The following is a 21781-nucleotide window of genomic DNA, read 5'->3' as shown; positions in this document are numbered from 1 at the left end:
GTTTTTATTTCATTTCAGTTGTATGGCAGGTTTGTTTCACCTGCATGTGATTTGATGCCTGAATGGGCAATCACATGTCTTTCCATGATGACACCCAGTCTGGTAACAAAATCAAGCTGCTTTACGGAAACTTAATTTTGTTCACAATACATTTCTTTTTTTGCTGGCAAGATTTTCTATAGAAAATCAACTCTGCAAAACCATGAATAGTACATTAGTGGAGAAACAAGTCTTTAATATGCAAGTGCAGTCATAACCAGTCCAGTTCAACAAGCCAACAGGGAGCTGTTAATCCCCTTCCACAACTTTTTTATCTCCTGTGGGGACCTCTGGTGAACCAGAATAAGGTTTTTATATGCACAGAGATCCTCACGATCTTCTGCTCTGATATCAAATGTCTGAAATCCTGAGTGTGCCTCAGGAGAAATCCCTAAAGCCATGAAACACATCCCAACGTAGACATCATCAATGGGGAAGAAAGGAATGATGTGTAAAAGTGAATAGAGGGATTCCAGCAAAGCTCCAGAGATAAGATAGCCACCTCCACCAGCATAAGGAGGGTATGGGCCATTGTAGAAGCTCATGGGGATGTAGTATTTGCTATTTGAGTCCCTGAGGGGACTTCCAACACTTATAACATGACCAGCATACAAACTAGATACTTTAGAAGCCTCGAGAGACTCGATGAACGTGACCAGTGCTGGGGTGTTGACAAATACATCATCATCCCCACTAAAGACAAAGGAGACATGAGGACAGCTTTTCAATGTCCAGTCGAGCAACATGTTCATTTTGAGCGTCAGGTTTAGAAATGTTTCATGGAAGTCCCACTGCAGGATATCCCCATAGAGTTTTGCTTCAAATGACAGCAGTGGGGTCAGGTCAGGATCTTGTGGTGGGGAGCTCCCCAGAAGGAACACCATACGCACTTTGAGTCCATTTGGATACGTCATCTCTCGGCCCCACGTCTCTCGCACTGCCTGCCTCTGCTCAAAGTTTCTGGGAGATGACTTGATGGCAAAAAGCAACAAGGTGTGGCTCTCCGTCTTCCTTTTATTGAAAGCACATTTGTTGGGCTGATCAATCAGAATTGGGGCAGTCCTGCAGTTCATCCCCTCCAGAAAATTCCGAAATCGGACAGGGTAGGAGCTGAAGTCATGCACGTTGGTTTGCAGAAACTCTTGATTTGTCAGCCTGCAGTTAGACCAGTTAGAGTTTCGATTGAATGGGTTTCCTCCCTTGTCCAGATTCACCAGGGTTGAGTACAGTAAACGGTTCCAGTAAGCTCTGCTTCCAGGGATGGTCTGTCTGAAGCCAGCTGAAACTGATACATTGTGTAAATGAACATGCCTGGTAATGCCCTTCTGTTGGGGAAATTGTGTTTTTACACTCCGTAAACTGTGGGTGGTCTCCACCTGGACAGTCACGTAGAAAACGATTGAAATTAAAGAGAAGAAAAGAACCATAACACTGAATGTCTGAATACGCGTCATTGACTTGAGGTAAGTAAGCAAAGCTGCTACTTGTGCCATTCTAGATACGAGTCATCTTTCATGGAGACTGGACAATATGCTGTATTCCAGGTTACACCAACTCAGTAGGTTACAAACGGGAAGTACCTGTCAACAGGGGGCAAAAAAAGCAACATTACATCAGAAACTGAAAAGAGCCCTACCTCAAAAGAAATACAGTCACTCTTTAAAAATAGAAATGTATATAGGGCAGCTTATTTGAATTTTTTAAAAGGCAGAATTTGAAGAAAAGAAAAATGTTAAGCTAGAAATAGAGTAGAAGACTATGATGGAGTCCTGGTCTAATCTTGATAACATTTTAAATGCTGAGGTGACACAACAGGATCGTTAGGCTCAGTGACATAATTACTAATTACACTTCTGTCAGCAACTTATTACCTATTAGAGTTAAAGATCACAGCATCATGATGTAGTTTTACTAAATTAAAAATCCGTTACTTATACGGCACAGATTCACAAAAACAGTCTCCTCCATGTTTGTTTGTTTTTTTGTTTTTCCATAGGCCTAACTTCTATAGGGCTATCAAAAAGTATGATAGGCTAGAGGCTGGGGCCATAAGATCATCAGTAATCTAATGCAGTTTCTGTAATACGATGAACTCTTAATCCTGGATAAAACACTTCAATGTAAGCAGATTATCCCAAATTATGCATTCGTGAGTTGAAATTTACATTTCCCAGCTGGAATTTGAATGTGACCCCCCCAGTCTCGGATTTGCTACTCTGAAGGTCAACCCCGAGTTAATGATTAAAGTAGCGACAGTGAACGTGGACAATAGAAAAGCTGTAAACGTTTAATGTGTACTGCTACCGTTGTGGATTTATGACTACACTGAACAGCCTGGCCATCGCTGTTTTAAAGTGCAAAACTCAAGTATTGTGCTGTGTTGCCAGTGATGCGTGAATGGCTCTTGCTCGCTAATCCTGCGCGCGGGAGTGACGTCCCTCCCGAGTTTCGATGAATCCAACGCGGAAAGTTGAATTTGCAAACATTTCGTAGGAATTTTTCAACCATTTTACAAGGAAGGGTGAAAAGCGGCTTTTAATTAGTCAAGGCAGAACATTATATAACACATCTGCTGTTTTCCCCTGAATCAATCTATCTATAAATACAAATACACACACATTTATTTATTTTATTAAAGTACTTATTTAGTTCTACTTCCTAATCGACTTACCAGTGTAGGTAATTCAACACAGTTGGATAACCAATTAAACGGCAGTTAAATTAAGAACACCTCTCCAATCCACGTATAATATCAGTGCAATTGTGTACTGTTAAAACAGATATTTCTAAGGAGTTATCCAACTGACAAAGATGGAAAAAAGTAGCTTGTAGCCGAATCTGCTAAAAATGCACCTGCGAACATGTTTGCTCACCGGTTTTTAATTAGAGGCGAGCAGAGAAATAAAAGAGAAACGTCTCGATGGCTGAGGAGAGGGGAAACCTAACAATTAAAAATACCTTAAAGGACTTCCTCTCTTTTTCTTTCAAGCGAGAGTCTTTGTTTTGTAAGCACAAGACTAACTTTGAACGTTTGACATTTTTAATTTTAATTTATGCATGATTTGGTTCAATTGTTATATAACTGCGCAAACTTTACACCTAAGCGGAAGACAACCCCTTAAATAAAAAAAAGTGAAACCAATGATAAATGAGTTGCGGAAAATACTTACTGATAGGATTACTGTAAAGCAAGGGGCAAAAATCAAATTAGTTTCCAAGTGTCCTCAGGTACCGCAAACAAATCCGCAGGAGCGCAAAACCTGATCATTTAGCTTTGCAATCCTGTTTTCTGTTCAGCAGGCGAGGGAGAAATCCCACTTAATGCAGGTGCAGGACTGTATGAGCTCAAGTGTTCCCTTTCCACGTGTTGAAACCACGCCCACGATGCGCTATTGAGACAGGTTTATTCAAACGTTTGACCGGAAACATCACAAATAATTTAAGACCAGTTGTTCACTGACAAAATCATCTGGATACATGAGCACTAGAGCTCTTTTTTTCTTTAATATATTGCATCTCTGCAGGCGTTAAAACCGTTTGTTTATTTTTGTTGTTGTTTTGTTTTTCCTTTTCAGCCTAAGCCTAAGACAGAAAAACACAACTCAAACATTAAGAAGAAAAAAACATACACTCTTATACTCCTACACGGATGGAAACCATGCAAATGTTCACAGAGTTGAAGGACATCCATCACCTTCTTTAATGGAAATTTTGTTAAAATTGCTGTTAATGGATATGAAAATAATTAGCAAATTAATTACTTGTGCTTATAAAAGCATGTTTTATAGATCTTCATCAAATCAAGTCCAAATACACAGATGGAAAACAGCTGTTTTACATTTCTCATGTATTCCAAACCATGCAAATGTTCACAGAGGTGAAGGGCATCTATCACCTTTTATGGAATAAAAGCACTTTTAATGGAAGTGATAACAACAATTGGCAAATTAATTACTTGTGCTTATAAAAGCATGTTTTATAAATCTTCATCAAATCAAGTCCAAATCCTGAGAAATTTGCATCATAAGGCAGAGGGGGTATATATTCAATGGAAAAACCTCAGACAGACACTCTTGGCCTCTGCAGCTGAGATCAAGCACTGTTTAATTAGAGGCGCTCTCCTTTGTCAAAAAGTACACATATGCATTCAAAATCACCAAAGCAAATTTGAGTGCCGTTATCAATATTGGCATTTTGGTTTTGGTTGTGCGTGGTATTGGTATTGCAGCCCCATTATGAATAACTGAACTATACCTGATTCATAATAATATACAACTTACATGCTGTGTGAAGCCTGCACTCAGAAAGGTAGTGTTCAGCGGATAGAATTTGAGAGAATACTGCAGGAAAGAAATGGTATCTGTGAATACAAAGGGTAATGGTCAAACAATTATGAAGGTTGCTAGTATGGAAGTGAGAGGTCAAGGCAAAAAGAAGAATGCAAGTTATTTGTTTAGGGCTTGTAAGCAGGATAGGCAAGTCAGCGAAGGTCACTCTCCTCATCCTCTGTATGGTTTTCTTGATACAGAGAAGCATGGTGGTGAGCCACTGGGCCAACTGAGAAATGGTGTCAAATTCTATTTTGTATAGTATGTTATTGTATTTTATCTTTTCCTATTCTATAGTGTTTTTCTTAATTTTTACTGCTCTTAACTTGTACTTTTGTTTTTAACTTAGCTTTTGAAACAAATTAGTTTGACTTTCATTCGGCCTGCACTACACCACATAAATGCAATTTTAAGTATAATTGTACTATTATTTCTTTGTTCTGCCCGCAATGCAGTTTTATTGTAAAGCACTTTGATGTACAGTAGTCTTTTAAATGTGCTATATAAATAAACTTTGACTTGACTTGACTGGCTACCTCCCTGGACTTTTTTAGGGGGTAGGTAACAATGTTTAAAACAATAACAATAATAATATTTAACAAGGTGCAATAATAATGAATGTGCAATAATAACAGTGTGCAATACACATACTCTTCTTCTTCTTCTTTTTTTTTTTACTAAGTTAATATACTGTGTTGTGTTGTTTGTGTTGCGTTGTGATGTGTCATATCGTGTTGTGTTATATGTAGTGCTGACGTAGGACAGTTTTACAATCTCATTGTACTATTGTACTATGTATGACTGTGCAATGACAATAAAGAGTTATCTTATCTTTCTGCTGTGACCAAAACATTTCTCACTTGTGGGACTAATAAAGGTTGATCTTATCTTGTCTTATTGGTGTGGATGCTGATAAAGCATCCATAGTATTGTTCTTCAAATCTTTATTATTTATTCATTTGTTTTTTTATATCATTTATTCGATCTATTTGCAAAGGCAAATTAAACTCCCACAAAAACAACTTATTTTTGTAGACATTTTAGATAAAAATAGGTTTGTTTCTCCGAGGACCGGTTTGATAACCTTTCATATGATCACTATGTAGTGACATCAGGGTACTGATTCAAATACACATTTCAGTCAAGATACACTCACAGACAAATCTGACCCACTGTACTCATTGCCGTTCCAATAATATTGCTTACTGTATGTGCTACTAGACAAAAACACGTATAAGTAAGAAACAGAAATCTTCTCAGAGAAATCCTCTTTTTACCCTTCCTTAGGTCCTCAATGTGTCACAACCTTGATTGTGCCCCTCCAGTTTCTACACCTGCTCAGCCTCCACCTTCATACAACAGTTTATGTAGCAGTGATTGATAATCCTGGAAGGCAGCTTTTATAGCCTCTACTACCATACAACAGAGTTGGACAGCATGTGGCATAGGTGGATTGTTGTAGCAACTCAGTAACAACCAGAACATTTTTACCACCGGGGGTTTCACATCAACAAGTTTTTCTCCCATGGTCAACCACACCTGACAACAATGTGCAGACCCTCCAGCTGACCCCTCGAATGTTAATGGCTCAGGTGGCAGTGGCTACTGAACAGCCCATCCTGGTTTTTAGACTTATTCATTTGCCGCACCCAAGGGACTCAAGCAAGACACTGTTACCTGCAGAGAATTTAACCCTACTGTGGCTACTGGCTGCTGGTGCTAAATGCAGGGAGCAGCAAACTGGATTTTCTCTCTTGTTGTGCACACAAAAAGAACTGTTCAGTTGGTAGCGCTATCAATAATAGCACCTTTAGTTCTATCACAGGAGGAAGCTGCAGCTATTCCAGCCCTTCAAGAAGTCCTTAAGACACTGCAGGCTCAAGGTAAATATGATATAGACCTCATAGACCTCAGGATTGATCGTTCCACGATCAATCCTGCTTCAACAACTCTCTTGTTGTATTTTGAGAATTTAATCTGCAGCCCAAATAAAAAAAAGAATGTGATGTTGACATTGTGATGTTACAGATGAGACACAAAGTCTGTCTTTCTAGAGTAAAGCAACAGAACAACCTTTTGGGTCATGTGATCACAGCTAAGGGCAACTCCCTTTCACCCAATTGTGTTGAAATGATTCATAAAACAGCAAAACCTGTAACGAAGAAGCAAGTGTCTTTTCTAGGAATGTGCTTCTACTCTCTCACATTTATCCCCAACTATGTTGTTTTGGAAACACCACTTTGCACACTATTGTGCATGGGAAACTGAGCAAGCTTTTTTTTTGTTTAATTTAAAACTTGCTCTGCAGTCTGCAACCACCTTGGGTCTGGCTGACCCCACCAGGTCTTTCACACAGACAGTTAATGTGGTTGTATGTCTTCTGTTTTGTTACAGCATCATGGAGACTGACAACGATCTTTGACCTATTTTTCAGCAAATCTAGATCCTGTTGCAGCAGGACTGCCTCACTGTATACAAGCTGTCATTGCAGATAAGAAGGCTGTGAAGAACCTAATGTGATATTGCTGATTACTCTGATCTGACCTGTCTTGTTCTCCATTCAGCTTCTCTTATTCTTTCAGAACAGAAGTCCACAATGTTGCCTGCTGTTGGAGAAGGGAAGTAGCATAATTGTGTTTCTGTGCTAAATGAAGTATGTTCCCCTCATGCAGTTCTCCCTTAGACACCTATTGCCTTTACACCTGATTTTGTTATTATTGTAGATTGTTCACCATCTCGACATCCAGCCACTGGTCAGAATCCAGTGAGCTATGCAGTTTTCACACAGTATGGAGTTTTTAAATCTGGTTCTCTGCCTTCTCATGTAACCCTTGCACACTGCCGAGTTGGTTGCCCTCACTGAACCATGAAAACTGGCTAAAGTTAAAACAGCATCAACACCACTACAAAGCGGCTTCCCTGCTAGATCCTGTCCTTCTGCCAAAGGCTGTTGCTGTGTGGCAAGCTCACACTAGCAACCCTAACCCAGTTTCTACAGGGCGGATGTAGTTCCTCGAGCAGGAGCTGAGCAGGAGGTGACACGTACACACACACACACACACACACACACACACACACACACACACACACACACTCCTTGAAGAGTGACATACCTCCCTCCCTCACTGCTATGCAACAGGTTTCCACTGATGCAGAGAAACAGCTTTGGAAGAAAAAACATGGCTGCGCTTTTCAGGATGGTATCTGGCAATGGCCTAATAACAAACCATCTCTGCCTACACATTTTTTCTCCATAATGCTGAATTGGCCAGAATGTTTGATTTGATTTAACAAAACTGATTCATTACAGGCTTCACTACTTACACACCAACGTTTTAGCAGTCTTTGTGCCTTTGTTTGTGCAACGTATAATTCTAGGCGAGGCACACCACTACCCTAATCGGCACACCCAATTCTGATAAACCATTTTGATATGTGATGATTGATCACTTAAATGTTTCTGTACAGATCAATTTAGAATTAGTTAGTCTGAAAATGTTAAAAGTTTTTTTTTTAAGTATTAATATGTGGAAAGCACATCCCATAGGAGAGATTTAAGAAATAAATTCAATTTTGTGAAATCAGTTGACTCAAAGTCTTCTAGACATCCAAAGTTTCAGCAAACGTGTGCATCCAAACTTAAAAAAGTACTAAAACTAAGAATATTTTAATTTTAGCTAGTTTTCCAGATTCACAAAATCATTTTAGCTAGTTCTTAGATTTGTTCTACTTAACTATAACTATCCTGGTGCTGCAGTTTCCTCTTCACAATGCCCAGTGTAATGTAAATAAAGAGCAGCAGGAGTATGAGTCCAGCTTTCTGACAAATGAAGAAACGAAATGAAATGTAGAGAATATATTGTTAGTGCCCACACTGTGTGGTGTTGTATAAGATGCATTGCTTATCCTGGCAGAGTATGGGGATCAGTACAAAGTGGTGCAAAGGGTCATATTGTCACACCATACTGCTTTCAAACATCTTTGATCTTGGATCATTGATGTGTTGGTCAAACAGTGGTCATAACAATAACAAAACAGGCAGTATAATGAGGAGGCAGGTGCTCTACATTGCACTTGAGGCTTGCGTGCTAATTTGTTTTTTTACCATGTTGTGCAAAAAGGAATGACCAGAAGAACAATGCATATATTTTCCTGTAATATAATCAGGAGGAAGAATCAACCGATGAGGAGGATCCAGGGTTAGAAGATAAGGAAAATATAGCCAATATTTAGACGACATGCTAGTTCTTTCTCTGCAGAAGTGGAAGAAAGGTATAAAGTGAAGGAAATTGATGAAGATGATGATGAGGAAGAATCTGAAATATGTTCAAGTAGGCTCTCAGGCATCCAGACATAGTAGTTGAGGGAGCTTGGAAAGATAAATGCTGGGCTTCTTGAAGTTTCTTCACTTTTCAGGATGTGAAACTGAAATAGAAGATGTGTCAGAAGACTACACATCTTTCATTTCAATTATGATGAAGATGAAGAATCAATGAAGAAAGAGGAGTCAGCTGAGGCATGAGGGGCCGTACAAGCCAAAATTCATTCTTTCACTCTCACACACATACATTCTTCTTTCATGCACATGTATTGTCACTCTCACATACATATATTTTCACTCTCACATACATACTTTCCTCTCAATTTCACTCTCACATAATACTTTTCACTCTTCACACACATATATTTTCACTCTCACATACATATATTTTCACTCTCACATACATACGTTCTTCACTTTCACCCACATATATTTTCACTCTCACATACATATATTTTCACTCTCACATACATATATTTTCACTTTCACACACATATATTTTCACTCTCACACACATATATTTTCACTCTCACATACATATATCTTCACTCTCACACACATATATTTTCACTCTCACATACATATATTTTCATTTATACATTCCTACATTTTGCTCTCATTTACATGCATTCAATATGCATTTTAATCTTACAAATAATATATGTATGTAAGAAGAGAATGCATACATGTCTGAAGAAAATATATGTATGCAAGAGAATAATGTATGTGAATGAAAGAGTATAGTGGAAACGGAAGGAGTTTAATGGAAACGGAAGGCTGGGTGTCCGTACCGCTGTGATTGGCTGAGAAGCACGCGCGGGTCACTTTCAAGTGTCTGACAGCATGGAGGGGGTAGAAGAAACTCGAGTTCTTCAGCAAGCTGTCGGGTTGTTAAGAAATATTTTATCATCTCCTGAAACGGTCACATCGTTGTCCTCGTCACTTGATCGAGATGGGACGGGCTCAACTGCACCCAGTGTTACCCACAGCACGGTGGAAAGTGAGATGAGGGAACTTTTTAGACCAGCTAACACCCGGGTAGCTTCAACGAGCCAAGTAGCTACACGGAGTTCGACTGGAGTGGGGCAGTCTTTGCGATATCACACCCAGAAATACTTTGGCAACTGGAACTGCAGATCAAGGAAAAGGTAAGAACAAAACAGTTTGCCACTTAACTATACAACTGCGAAATACAAAATACGAAATGTGCTTTGCTGATTTAGCAACGCACTTTGTTACCCTTATAAAATTTTAGCCCTAGCTAATTTATTCAGCAGCATCCACATTAAAAACAGTAAAGACCGTCGCATTTATTTCAATATTAGTGGCTGTTTGTACTTGTGACCCGAGTGTAAGTTGATGAGATTTTTAAGATTACTTTATATTAAATCTTCTTTATTAATGTGGGAGGTGGTAGCTACATTAGCCTGCTAAATAAAAGGTTGGGTTAATTTTCTTGTTATTTTTGTTTAGTTTTGTATTTATTTATTTATTTATTTTTTGGGGTAGAATTTTAATCTTGCTAGAAGACATCAATCCAACTCTGTGTTGTGAGTGGATCAATAGCTGTACCACTGTAGAGGTAGATAAACATGGATGCCAAGTCATGCCTTCAGTCCAGTTTCTACAGTGTATGAAATAAGAAAAAAAGAAATGTGATTGGTGTCTTTTTTGTTCTTTACTCAAAGTAAAAAGTAATAGCAAATGTTTCTTTGTATGCCTCTTTGTAGGCGTATTTCATTTTAAAGAGCAGTAAAAAAAAATCCTTATGCAGTTTATTTTTTGAGCTTTTGTGATTGAGGGGGCCGCACTGTAGTTGAATTTAGATTTAGAATTTAGATTTTCTTTCATTGTACTATATATATATATATATATATATATATATATATATATATATATATATATATATATATATATTAATTCAAGCTTCAGTGAATTAAAATGGTCAAACCCCAAAACATCTTCTATTTTACGTCCATTTTCCATTTTTTTCAAAGGCAATTTATAAGCATGCTATTACTTTATGCATTTTTTTTCTTTCAAATTATGTTTCTGTTATTTGCGTTTGCTATTATACTCAACTCTTACATACACGAGCAACTTTAAACATATTCAAGTGGGCTAAATGGCTAGCTGTGATACTGTTTTTTTTATATGAACTGTGTAACATTTTATTTTATTTATAAAAGCTTAGCAACAGTTTAACGTGTAAGCTGGTCACTACCAAGTGACATTAGCAACTTTCTTAAGGAACTGATAGTGTCTAAGTATAGGTAAATAAAACAAAGGATACATAAATCTGAATATAGTTTCTGTTTTGTTTTATAGGGCCAAGACACATTATCATGATACTTTCAACAAAGATGTCATCCTTCTTCCACGGCCATCAAGCAGTGTTGTTGTCAAGCATCGCACAAAACAACATTTACATGAACAAGGGCATATATTGAATGGATTTGAATTCCAAAAATCCTGGGACCAGAAAACTGTCTCTGAACAAATAAGGGACGCCTTTGGAGATAAACTTTCTATTGATGTAAGGTAGGTTGTGCTGGCAGTCGAAACCTAATGTGACACAGCTTTTGTCAGTAGTCTTTTCGATATCTAGGCATTTCAATGCTTTACATAACGATTTAAGTCAGAGAACAGGTAGACATGAATCAGTAAACTAAACTAAAAGAACCAAATCAGTTATCCTTTCTTGAACACTCCATTTTTGGCATACTTTTTTGACATTTGTATAAAGTTTACTTCTGTTACTACTGGTTTAAGTCTGACTCAAAGAGGAAAACAAGATTAGCTCTAAAAAAGTTATTGGAACATTTTTGCTGTTTTGGATTTTAAACATTTTACAACTTAACTGTTTTCCAGCCTGGAGTTTCTGATGGCTTGTGGCAACAGACTGATTGCGCCCAAACTGCGAGCAGGACAGGAGCTGGATGCAAATCTCATACATAAAATTTATAAATCGAAAGCCCTATACATCAGACCATCAAAACCAATTTTGGTACGTTATTTGACTTTTGAATGAATCTACATAGCACTGTACAGTAATAATATTAAGACCAAAAATTGGTGCATAAACAACCTTTGAACTTTCTCATCGCTGTTCTTTTTAAACTTGCCTTTCACCTTTTGTAGTTGGATAGAATAGTACCAAGTTAATGTTCCTTTTTTAAAATGTTAATCCTAAGCTCTGGTATTGACTAAATTTACAGCTGCTCTGTTGGACTGTTTGTGAATTATAGAACGTAAGACTACTGCTGTTCAGGAGATGTGTTACAATTTTGTCTGCCTAGTATGTAAAAGTAATTGTGAGAAAGATCTATTAACTCTTGAAATTTCTCACCCTATGGTAGCAGGGATAGGCTCCAACCACCCCACCTCTGATAAGAATAAGCAGAAGAGGTTGGATAGATGGTATTTAATGTTCAAATTCAATATATGTGAATTATTATAATTATTATTTTATTTCTAAGGATGATATTACAAGCTACAGCAGTGAGGAAAACTGTGAAGAAAACCCTGTTTCATCAAGGCAGCTGCGCTCATCATCTTCAGACAGTTTTGCCAGTTCAACAGCTGCCTTCCAACCAATCTCTGCTCCGACGCAATCTCCTGCCTCATCAGTTTGTAATGGAACATTATTAACGGAAACTCCTGCCTTGACCCATGAAAGCAGTATCTCACACAAGTACAGCAGCGCTTCAACAAACATTTCCTTCAGCCAGTTACCAGTGTCTTCATTGGAAATCTACCCTTCCACTAGTCAGCCTTCTACCTCATCATCTGCATCTTTAAGTGATCCAGTTCTGGTCCTGACGTGCCAAAATACCTCAAGCTCACCCTACCAGACCAGGAATCCAGAGAATCATTGTTCAGCATTACCCTCTACATCAACACACAGTCAATCTGTAAACTACGATAACTACCTTTCAATCATGACTCCACTATCTGACATGTCTTCTGATGATGAGGAACTTAACCAGGCTATACTAGCAAGCCTGCAGAGCGAAAGGTTAGTTTCAAATACAAATGTTTTACAGTAGCCAATTAAACACACCATATTTGTTGCAATCCAATTCTGTAACCAGTGTTGTGAAGGAGTGTAATCCATCCTCAGATATTTATATGCATATATGATATTTATATTTGCTGTTAACAAAACAGTTTTTTGAATAATGTCTACAGAGTCAAATGATAATGCTGTAATGCTGGCAAATTTTATTTTATTTGAAATAGGCAGCGAATTTTTAACAGAGCCTATCTGACAATGAAATGAAATTTACTTATTGTTATTTACTTATTGTGCATTGAAACTATTTTTCTTTGCTCTAGTGCTTTCTAGTTCTCCAAAACATATAAACAATATAAAAAGCCACTGACCAATATACTCCTTTGTACATTTTGCTTATGATTATGATAATTTCCTTTAGGGATTAATAAAGTATGCTGATTCTGATTTTGACAAAATTTTGTATGTCCTTGTAGCCCTTGTATGTGAATGTTTTTACTGATGTTCTTTTCAATATTTTTTCTTTTTTTTTTCTTTTCTTTTTTTTTAATCCTACAGGACTTCAAGTTGTTTGGTATCAGCAAAAGATATTTTGGAGGAACTTTCTGCAAAAGTAAACCAACAGAAGAAATGCAAGTTCAACATTAATAGATCAACAGTCCTGGATGGAGCAATTAGAGGTTTTAAACGAGCGACATATGATCCATGCCACACAATTTATGTCAGGTTTTCTGACGATATGGGAGTACCTGAAGAGGCTGTTGACTTGGGTGGACCAAGAAGAGAATTTCTAAGACTTCTGATCGAAGCTTTGCCCCTGTCTCCAATGTTTGAGGGTGAAGAAGGCAAAATGAACTTGGCACTTGATAGTGCTGGTATGTATTGATTTTAGGCTGATATCCCTGGAGTAATGCAATAAAAAAAATCATTTTTATGAAGTTCTTGTCAAGTGCTTTCATGCATAAAGAGTGTAAATCCTTTGAAGATCTGATAGTAGCAACTGAGCCACTTCAGGAATACTTAGTCAATGCTGGCTGCCTGAGGCCGCTGCGGAGGCTGGAAGACAAGGATCTGCTTATACATGACATTCTCATGTTCCAAGTAATACACAGAGTCCGTGGTCCATTTGAAAGGTATGTATGTATTTATTATTGTCCAATAAGTAGCTCAAACCCTTGCTGATTGCCTTGTATTCTGGGAATTTTGTGTGACATTTCTTTATGTGTAGGTATACCATGCCTCCAAGGTGACAGCATCACATGAAAAATGCAGATTTGGGATATACACTTTTGATGATGTGAATAATCTGAAGTAAAAACTATTGTGTATATATAAATTCATATGTTTTAGGTTATAGTTCTTGGATCCATTCATTTTTGATGTGATTTGTGATTTTAAAGGTAATTCTGATTATCATTTAGATTTCAGGATGGACTACGGACACTTGAGGTGCTGGACAAAATCCAAGCTCACCCAGAGAGTTTTCGCACCCTTCTCTGCTGGTCACCTTCAGTGCTTACAGCTGACCTTCTTGACAGCCTCTTTACCATCCGCCTTTCTCCAGCTGGGAGCAATAAAAGGCAAGCTGAAGCAGTTGTCATTAGTTTCTGGAGAGACTACCTAACAGATGCAGAAGGTAAATTTAGCGTTTTAAGCATTGTGCGTTCAATTTATAATGCGGTGCATCTTTTCATTGAATCGGTTAAAAGTAGAAATGCTTGCTGTGTTTTTTGTCTTTAATGCCATTTTTGACAGTATTGCTTTTCCTTTAGATCAAGACGGAACACAGAAGCTGGCGACAATTCTTGCCTTTGCCACTGGAGCCAACACTGTTCCACCAATTGGCTTCTCTCCACAACCGTCCATTGAATTTCTTCACCAAGAGCCTGATGCACAAACCATGTCTAAACTACCCATTGCAAACACGTGCATCAATTGTTTAAAGTTACCACTTCATACCTCTTACAAAGACTTTCAGGAGAATATGGACTTTGCATTAGGTAATACACATGGTTTTGGAATAGCTTAATTCCTGGTCAGGTTAGTATGCTAATCTGAGCTTTGCACTCAGTTAAATTAATGAGTGTCAATCATTAAGTAATTCTAAGGGGGGGTTCAAAATGTTCCACCTAAAAGACCAATTAACACACTTGAGACAAAGCTGAATTTACTTTATGTTGCCATATTTCATATTTCACCCACCTATTTTGTGATTGGAGGCTCTGTTTTTGCATTGACCTTTTAACAAATGTTCATTTGCTTCAAGTCTTTTTGCTTGTCAGGGTACCGTTCTACAAGTATACAATAGTTATATATACTAACATAATTCAATTCAGTTTTTTTTTCATTGCATTGTGATTATTTTTGTTTTCTAGATTTGTACTTGTTTGTTGCTTTTATTCTCTGGTGTTCTTCAATATTGTTTATCTGACACTTCTATTCTATTTGATCAGTGATCCATGTTTGATGTATTTACTGACTGTATTAATGTTAATGTTATCAGTTTGAGTCATCTTGTTCCAAGACAATACATCTGGTGATTGTGATGACCAAAAACCTCAATAAAATGTGGTTGCACAAATTTATTTTTTCTTTTAACAAGGTGTTTTAAAACAAAATATGGTTGTAAAATCTCAACACACTCACATAATACAACTCATAAATTCTTTAAAATTGTATACAAACCGTCAACATGCATGTAAAGGTTGATAGTAGCATTCTTGAAATTTAAAGCTGTGACTAAACTTCTGATAATACTCAACTAACAACAGTCTTGGCACTGTATTCTTTTTAAGCTGCACAACCACAATTACAGTAAATGAAATTTCTCCAGAGGCCTTATTGATATTTTAGGATTGTCTCTCAAGAAAACGAACAAGGTTGCAAAATAAATCTATACCATTATTGCCATCATCTTCAAATGGATCAAAGGTCTGTTGAAGTGTAACCATCATGGTGTCACTGATGGAAATGTTAGTTGATGGAACAATGACATTATTGTTTGTCTCCAGCTCTGGCAGTGGTATGCATTCATCAATACCAAAGTCATTTTCACAAATACCATTCATATTTGGGTTATGTATTCCTGCATTGTTGATAATGCCCCTTTGCCACAGCTGAAGAGGGGTTTGCCCTCCTTGTGTTGAAAGTCCATGGTTATTCCACTGGTTCTGAAATTCTGTGGCAGCTCTTTGAATACGTGGCAAATATATATAATGAAGACAAAATAAATGGACCTCATTAAGTGAATCTAATACACCATGCTCCTCCATAAAATTGAAAAGATTAACAAAATGATATGAGACCACTCGATTTAATTCTGCCCATAATCGCTCAATTCTTTGATTATGCACAGACCTGCCAGTGATAACACTATGCCTGTTCAGTCCTTGCCTGTAAAGCATGAAACGGGCAACACCAGTGTTTTCTAGTCCATGATCACATCTCACTCTGGATGGCATTCCAAAGTTCTGAACACCAACCATGAACAGTGACAAAACACTTGATGCCCTGTTGTTATCTAAACACGCGAGGTAGATGATGGTTCTACTGAAACCATCCACACAGCCATGGAACACCATCCTCCATCTCACAAGTTTGTGGTTTCCATCTATATGCCTATAGAAAAATGAAATAAGTATAAGTTATGTATGGGGAAACTATGACATGGTCAAGGATATGCACAAGTTTGAGTAAATAAACAATGAGTTATTTTGCTTTAGATAATCCATTTCGCTATAGACTTAGAATCAGGACTGTTTTTCTGTTAGAATTTTCTCACCATAACTGATTGGGGAAAGGAACACTGTACAGTCGTCGACGTATTGCATTGCGTCTTCTGAGGGAACGTCCAAAGGGGTCAATTTCTTGTAGACTTTGTCTTACACGCCACCTTTGGATGCGTAACCCACGTGATCTCAAGCTGCCATGCACATATCGTTCACCTGCATTTGTGGTATACTGAAGAATTTCCCTAACAACCCTGTTCAGGTTTTCATCGGATAATGTTGCATAAGTCAGTGGCTCAATGCCAAGGTCCTCTCTGTGCCTGTACAGAGTACGGGAGCTAACCCCTAAGCATGTTGCAATGCTTTGCCAGTTCATTCCAAGAGATACTAAATGAGATATTTGCTCTCTTGAAATGCTGTATCGCGGTCGACCTTGAGAGCAAGTCATGAGAGGTGGAGGTAGCAAGACAAGTCTGTTCTCAGACGTAGTTCCTTGTCTGGTTTCATAAGCAGTCAGTAAAAAAATTAGCCATCCATTTAAGGACCGTAATGTATTCACTGCTTCTCTATTTCTTGCATCGTCAACAAATCTTGAGATGGACAAAATTCCAGATAAGGTTTGAATGTGATCACCAAGTTCTCTATGGAGCCTCTGACGAACAAAAGAATCTGTAGCTTCTCTTTGAATTTGTTCCAAACATTCTAATACATTATTTAAAAAAGTTCTAATGTCATTTTCATTACTACTTACTCGACAAATTAACTGCAATACTAGCAAAGAAAGCAGGATGACTTTGAACAGCTTCATTGCTTGGTTCTTCTGGTTTAGGTCTGGGTATGTCAAGTAAGTTCTCCAAGTGTATTACATTTCCTGGTTTAAGAATAACTTCCTGCTTAAAGGATGAACTTCCTGTGTTAGGAAATGCAGATGTGAATGTCAGAGTGTATGTATGCAAGGGTAAAGGATAAACACTGGGATTGTATGTATATATGAGTATAGGAGTACAAATATATATGTGTTGAAAGGTAAAGGGTATGTATATATATATGACTAGAAAGGGCTGCACCTGCAAGGAGAATAAATATATGTCAGCATAAAAATATGTAGCATTAAGAAAAATAGAATACATGTGTGTGAAAGGAAGATTAATGGATTTATGTGAGAGTGAATATACATGGATATGAAATAAGAATAAAGGTGTGCGAGATGACAATATATGTGTGTGAAAGAAGAATATATGTATGTGAGAGTGACAATACATGTGCATGAAAGAAGAATATATGTATGTGAGAGTGAAAGTATATGTGTGTGAAAGAAGAATGTATGTATGTGAGAGTGAAAGAATGAATTTTGGCTTGTACGGCCCCTCTTCTATCGTTCCCAGTGACAGACGATGCGTGACTGTCTCATGTGCCGTCTTTCACTGTCACAGAGAGAGACAATCTACCATGGCCCAAATACATACTCTATGCCAGGTCTCGTATTGATGACTTGAAATCATCTTCAGTGCTCACTCAAGCACTCAAAGCATTATACACCATGTATCATGCTTTCTAACATTTACATGCCAATGGATGCGTCAGAGACCAAGTTGGGGTTCAGTAAGTTGCCCAAGGACACCTTGGTAAGAACTCCAGACTGGAGCACATAGAGGTTGAACCAACAACCATCCAATTAGTAGATGACCTGCTCTACAGCCAACTCAATAACAAACAAGGCGGGACAACAAGAGATGAAGAAAGATGGATCAAATGCAACTTCAGGCATTCCAAGTAAACCGGGGAACTATGAGATACAAATATGGGCAGTATGTGATGCCAGGTCCAGCTGTACATGGAACATGCTAGACTATGATGGCACATTGCTGGCCTGCAGTCAGGGCACGCAAGTTGCCCTTATTATTAGAGAAGGTCTCCAAAAGAAAATGACCACCTGTGACAACTTGTTTACTTCATATGCCCTTGGCCTGGAACTGCTGAAAAGAAAGCTGTACATGGTGGGACCAGTACAGTGGAATAAACCTGAGCTTCCTCCTGCACTTGTGTCAAATTTGGACATGGCTTGGTTCTTATGAAAGTTTGCCTTCACTAAGACCCATGCCCTGGTGTCCTACCATGCCAAAACACAGAACTTGTCAGGTAATGAGTTGGAATAAAGTTGAATAAAACCTTAAAACACAGAGATGGATGATATTTTGTACTTTATGCTTTATCAATAGTCAAACCAGATAGAGTCATTTTTGACTCCAGAGGACAACAGATGTGATTATTTGCTGCCAGTAAAAAACTTGAAGTGGTTTTAAAATAGCTTCCTAAATTAACTTTGACATACCCGTCTGTGATAATCTGCCAAAGCAACCGACTCTGGTTGTTAACTAATCTCAATAACTGATGACTTGATTTTTCTTTTTTACCAGACTGCTGTTTTATCAGACTTAAATTTGAAATAGAATAAAGAAATAGTGTCAAAATGTTTGAATTAAGCTTTAATTAAAAGTGGGTGAAATATCCGCTGCATATTATTTAAGTATCAGTCAAACCAGATTGGGTCCTTTTTGACCCCAGAGGACAGCAGGTGTGATTATTCTCATTAAAGTTCAACATATAGCACTCTGTGGTTAGTCAAATAGTCAAAATAATCTAAATTTTTTTATATTTTATTGTCTCATTTTATTTTCACTCAAAAATAGGGTATACTTTTATGGAAACAAGGTCTGGTGGCCCTAAATTGCAAAATGAAGGGAAATTTTGTGGTTGTGCTGGTTTTAAGTAAAACTAAGGTGTAAGACAGAATTGATTAAGATTTTATACTATGTACTTTATAATAATAATGGATTGGATTTATATAGCGCTTTTCAAGGCACCCAAAGTGCTTTACAATGCCACTATTCATTCACTCTCACATTCACACACTGGTGGAGGCAAGCTACAGTTGTAGCCACAGCTGCCCTGGGGCAGACTGACAGAAGCGAGGCTGCCATATCGTGCCATCGGCCCCTCTGGCCAACACCAGTAGGCGGTAGGGTAAACTGTCTTGCCCAAGGACACAACGACCAGGACAGAGAGCCCAGGGATCGAACCGGTGACCTTCCAGTTACAGATGCGCTTCCCAACCCCGTGAGCCATGGTCGCCCCACTCTCAAATGAGGTGGGGTCATTTTTGACCCTAGAGGACAAAAGGAGTATGGCAAGGAGGACATTAACCGATCATTACTAATCTGGGAGTTAAAATGGATAGCAGATCTTAAACTTGAAAGCCAGGTTAGAGCTGTTGTAAGATCTAGCTTTCTTTATTTGAGACGGTAAGCCAAAATAAAGCCTATTTTATCAAGGCAGCTATTTGAGACCTTAATCTATGCCTTTATTACATCTAGGCTGGAACATGCTTTACTGTGGGGTTAGTCATGCATCCATCAGGCATCTGCAGGTTGTGCAAAATGCTACTGGCACATAAAAAGTCTGAGCACATTACCTCCATTGTAATTTCACTCCACTATACATCCTGTACAATTTAGGAATCTTTTTTAAAGTTCTTGTATTTGTTTTTAAATGTCTTAATGGCATGAGACATGAGTCTGCATATTATCAGCAGGTAAAAGTTCCATATTCAGAAGCGTACTGTCCATTGCATGGGTTCCAACCTAAAAATCAAGAACCTTTAGTTCTGATTTGCAGTTCCATACTTTATTTATACTGGACTTGGACTCCACTAGAGTAACTTTACACGATTCACAGTTCAAATTCCTTCTTGGGTTACCTTATACTGGGCACTGGTGCTTCCCCACATTTAATTGTCAACAATGACCAGTTTCAGGCCAACTTCCTTTTGATGGATTGCCACGCCTGAACAGAAAGTTGGAAGAGCTGGTGGGTGCAGCTGCGTGCCAAATATGACCAGATTAAAAATGTTTGCTCACGTTGATGTCACACAGAGCCAAATTTGTCTGAAACAGAGTATTTAGAGCAGTCTGATGCATGAGCTACTTGCTATATAGATGTAATAGGGATTATTTTTACACATGCAAATGAGCAGCAATCATAGTGTCCTTATACATTTACATTTACATACAACTTCCCTAAAAGCAAGAGATAACAGTGCTTATTTAAAACAGTTGCCTTGTGGATTCTTCACCTCTGTAGTTATCTGCTGGCTGTGCATAATGAGCAATGGCCTGGAAAAGAAAGAAACACAAACGTATACATGAATTGTAAACAGAGCTTATTATACTGTCATTTGACAGTGAATACATTATCCTTACACACATCCTTATATGGTTGGCTGAACTTTTTTATTCACTACTTTTGGAACCAGACAAGAACCACATCTCAGACCAGATCTGTCTTGCTGCTTCCACTTCTCATGACTGGACATTGAGGTCAACTGTGATACAGCAGATGTCTTATGTAATAATTCTTGGAATGCAAGAAATTGCAACATACTTACATCAGCGGTCCCCAACCCCCGGGCCTCGAACCGGTACCGGTCCGTGAGTCATTTGGTAGCGGGCCGCGAGAGTTGAGGCTCAGGTGTGAAAAGGATGGTTTTCAGGGTTTTTATCGGTTTTCAGCGTTATTTTGTTATAGTTTTTATCGTTAACTCGGTTTTCCTGGGTCTTTTCACGTGTGTTATGAATAAATCTTCTGGGTTTTTTTGGTACCGGTACTAGTTTTTATTTTGTTGTATTAATCCGCGACACCTTAAAGGCCGTCCTTTGAAAATAATGTCGGGCATAAACCGGTCCGTGGCGCAAAAAAGGTTGGGGACCGCTGCTCTACAGGCACAGACAAAACGTTGATACTGAACCACTGACTTGTGCAACATTGAACAACTTGAACAAAGTTGTAGGATATGAATAGAAGCTTGTCGTCATGTTGGTTACGCATCCAAAGATAGCATGTAAGGAATTGGAATTATGCAAGGAAATGACCCTATTAATGATCCTTCAGAAGACATAATGCAAGACGTCAGCGATCATACGGTGTTCCATTGCCCAATCAGTTAGAATGAGAAAAGTTTAAAAGACCAACTTAGAATTGTCACGGTCCTGGGTCGGTGACCCAGTGTTCTGTATCTTGAATTATTAATAGTCTGGGATTTCTTTGTTGTTATTTATAGTTTCAAGTTTATTGGTTTCTGTTCTGTTTTTGTCCCTCCCCTGTGTTCCTGGTGTCATGTCCTTAGTGTCACTGTCCTGGGTCATTGACCCAGTGTTTTGAGTTTGTGTTATTTATTGAACTTTGAGTTTGTCAGTATTGATCATTCCTAGTCTTTTGGTTTCAGTGTTAGTGTTCTTAGTATTCTGGTTTTTGTCTCCATGGTAGTTCTGTCTCCCCTGTCAGCTGTATCCCC

The 21781-nt window shown here is 38.2% G+C and overlaps 3 protein-coding genes across 3 annotated transcripts; 1 reads left to right on the top strand and 2 right to left on the bottom strand.

The window, feature by feature from the left end:
* Positions 1 to 130: 130 nt before the first annotated feature.
* Positions 131 to 3407, bottom strand: b3gnt2l (UDP-GlcNAc:betaGal beta-1,3-N-acetylglucosaminyltransferase 2, like). Its single transcript, XM_085130370.1, has 2 exons — positions 3210 to 3407; positions 131 to 1619 (listed from the first exon to the last, which is right to left on the bottom strand). The coding sequence occupies exon 2, from the start codon at positions 1530 to 1532 to the stop codon at positions 267 to 269; it is 1266 nt and encodes a 421-aa protein (XP_084986496.1). The 5' UTR covers positions 1533 to 1619; positions 3210 to 3407; the 3' UTR covers positions 131 to 266.
* A 5835-nt stretch (positions 3408 to 9242) lies between these two features.
* On the top strand, positions 9243 to 14732 carry LOC146503735 (uncharacterized). The gene is made up of 8 exons (XM_085131219.1): positions 9243 to 9836; positions 11017 to 11229; positions 11560 to 11695; positions 12168 to 12706; positions 13262 to 13586; positions 13637 to 13836; positions 14125 to 14339; positions 14476 to 14732. The coding sequence occupies exons 1-8, from the start codon at positions 9532 to 9534 to the stop codon at positions 14730 to 14732; spliced, it is 2190 nt and encodes a 729-aa protein (XP_084987345.1). The 5' UTR covers positions 9243 to 9531.
* LOC146503734 (uncharacterized) lies at positions 14721 to 16344 on the bottom strand (the record flags this gene model as incomplete). The annotated part of the gene is made up of 1 exon (XM_085131218.1): positions 14721 to 16344. A coding segment is annotated over one exon (792 nt), but the record flags the coding sequence as incomplete, so codon positions are not given.
* Between the last annotated feature and the right edge of the window lie 5437 nt (positions 16345 to 21781).

The sequence above is a fragment of the Neolamprologus multifasciatus genome, chromosome 14, assembly GCF_963576455.1.
Source record: "Neolamprologus multifasciatus chromosome 14, fNeoMul1.2, whole genome shotgun sequence".
Lineage (NCBI taxonomy): Eukaryota > Metazoa > Chordata > Actinopteri > Cichliformes > Cichlidae > Neolamprologus > Neolamprologus multifasciatus.
This window is presented reverse-complemented; position numbering and strand designations above follow the sequence as displayed.

Coding starts and splice junctions, on each gene's coding strand:
- b3gnt2l (XM_085130370.1), bottom strand. CDS start 1,532: ATGGCACAAGTAGCAGCTTTGCTTACTTACCTCAAGTCAATGACGCGT.
- LOC146503735 (XM_085131219.1), top strand. CDS start 9,532: ATGGAGGGGGTAGAAGAAACTCGAGTTCTTCAGCAAGCTGTCGGGTTG. Junction 11,230..11,559: donor AAACTTTCTATTGATGTAAG/GTAGGTTGTGCT, acceptor ACTGTTTTCCAG/CCTGGAGTTTCTGATGGCTT. Junction 14,340..14,475: donor CTACCTAACAGATGCAGAAG/GTAAATTTAGCG, acceptor CTTTTCCTTTAG/ATCAAGACGGAACACAGAAG.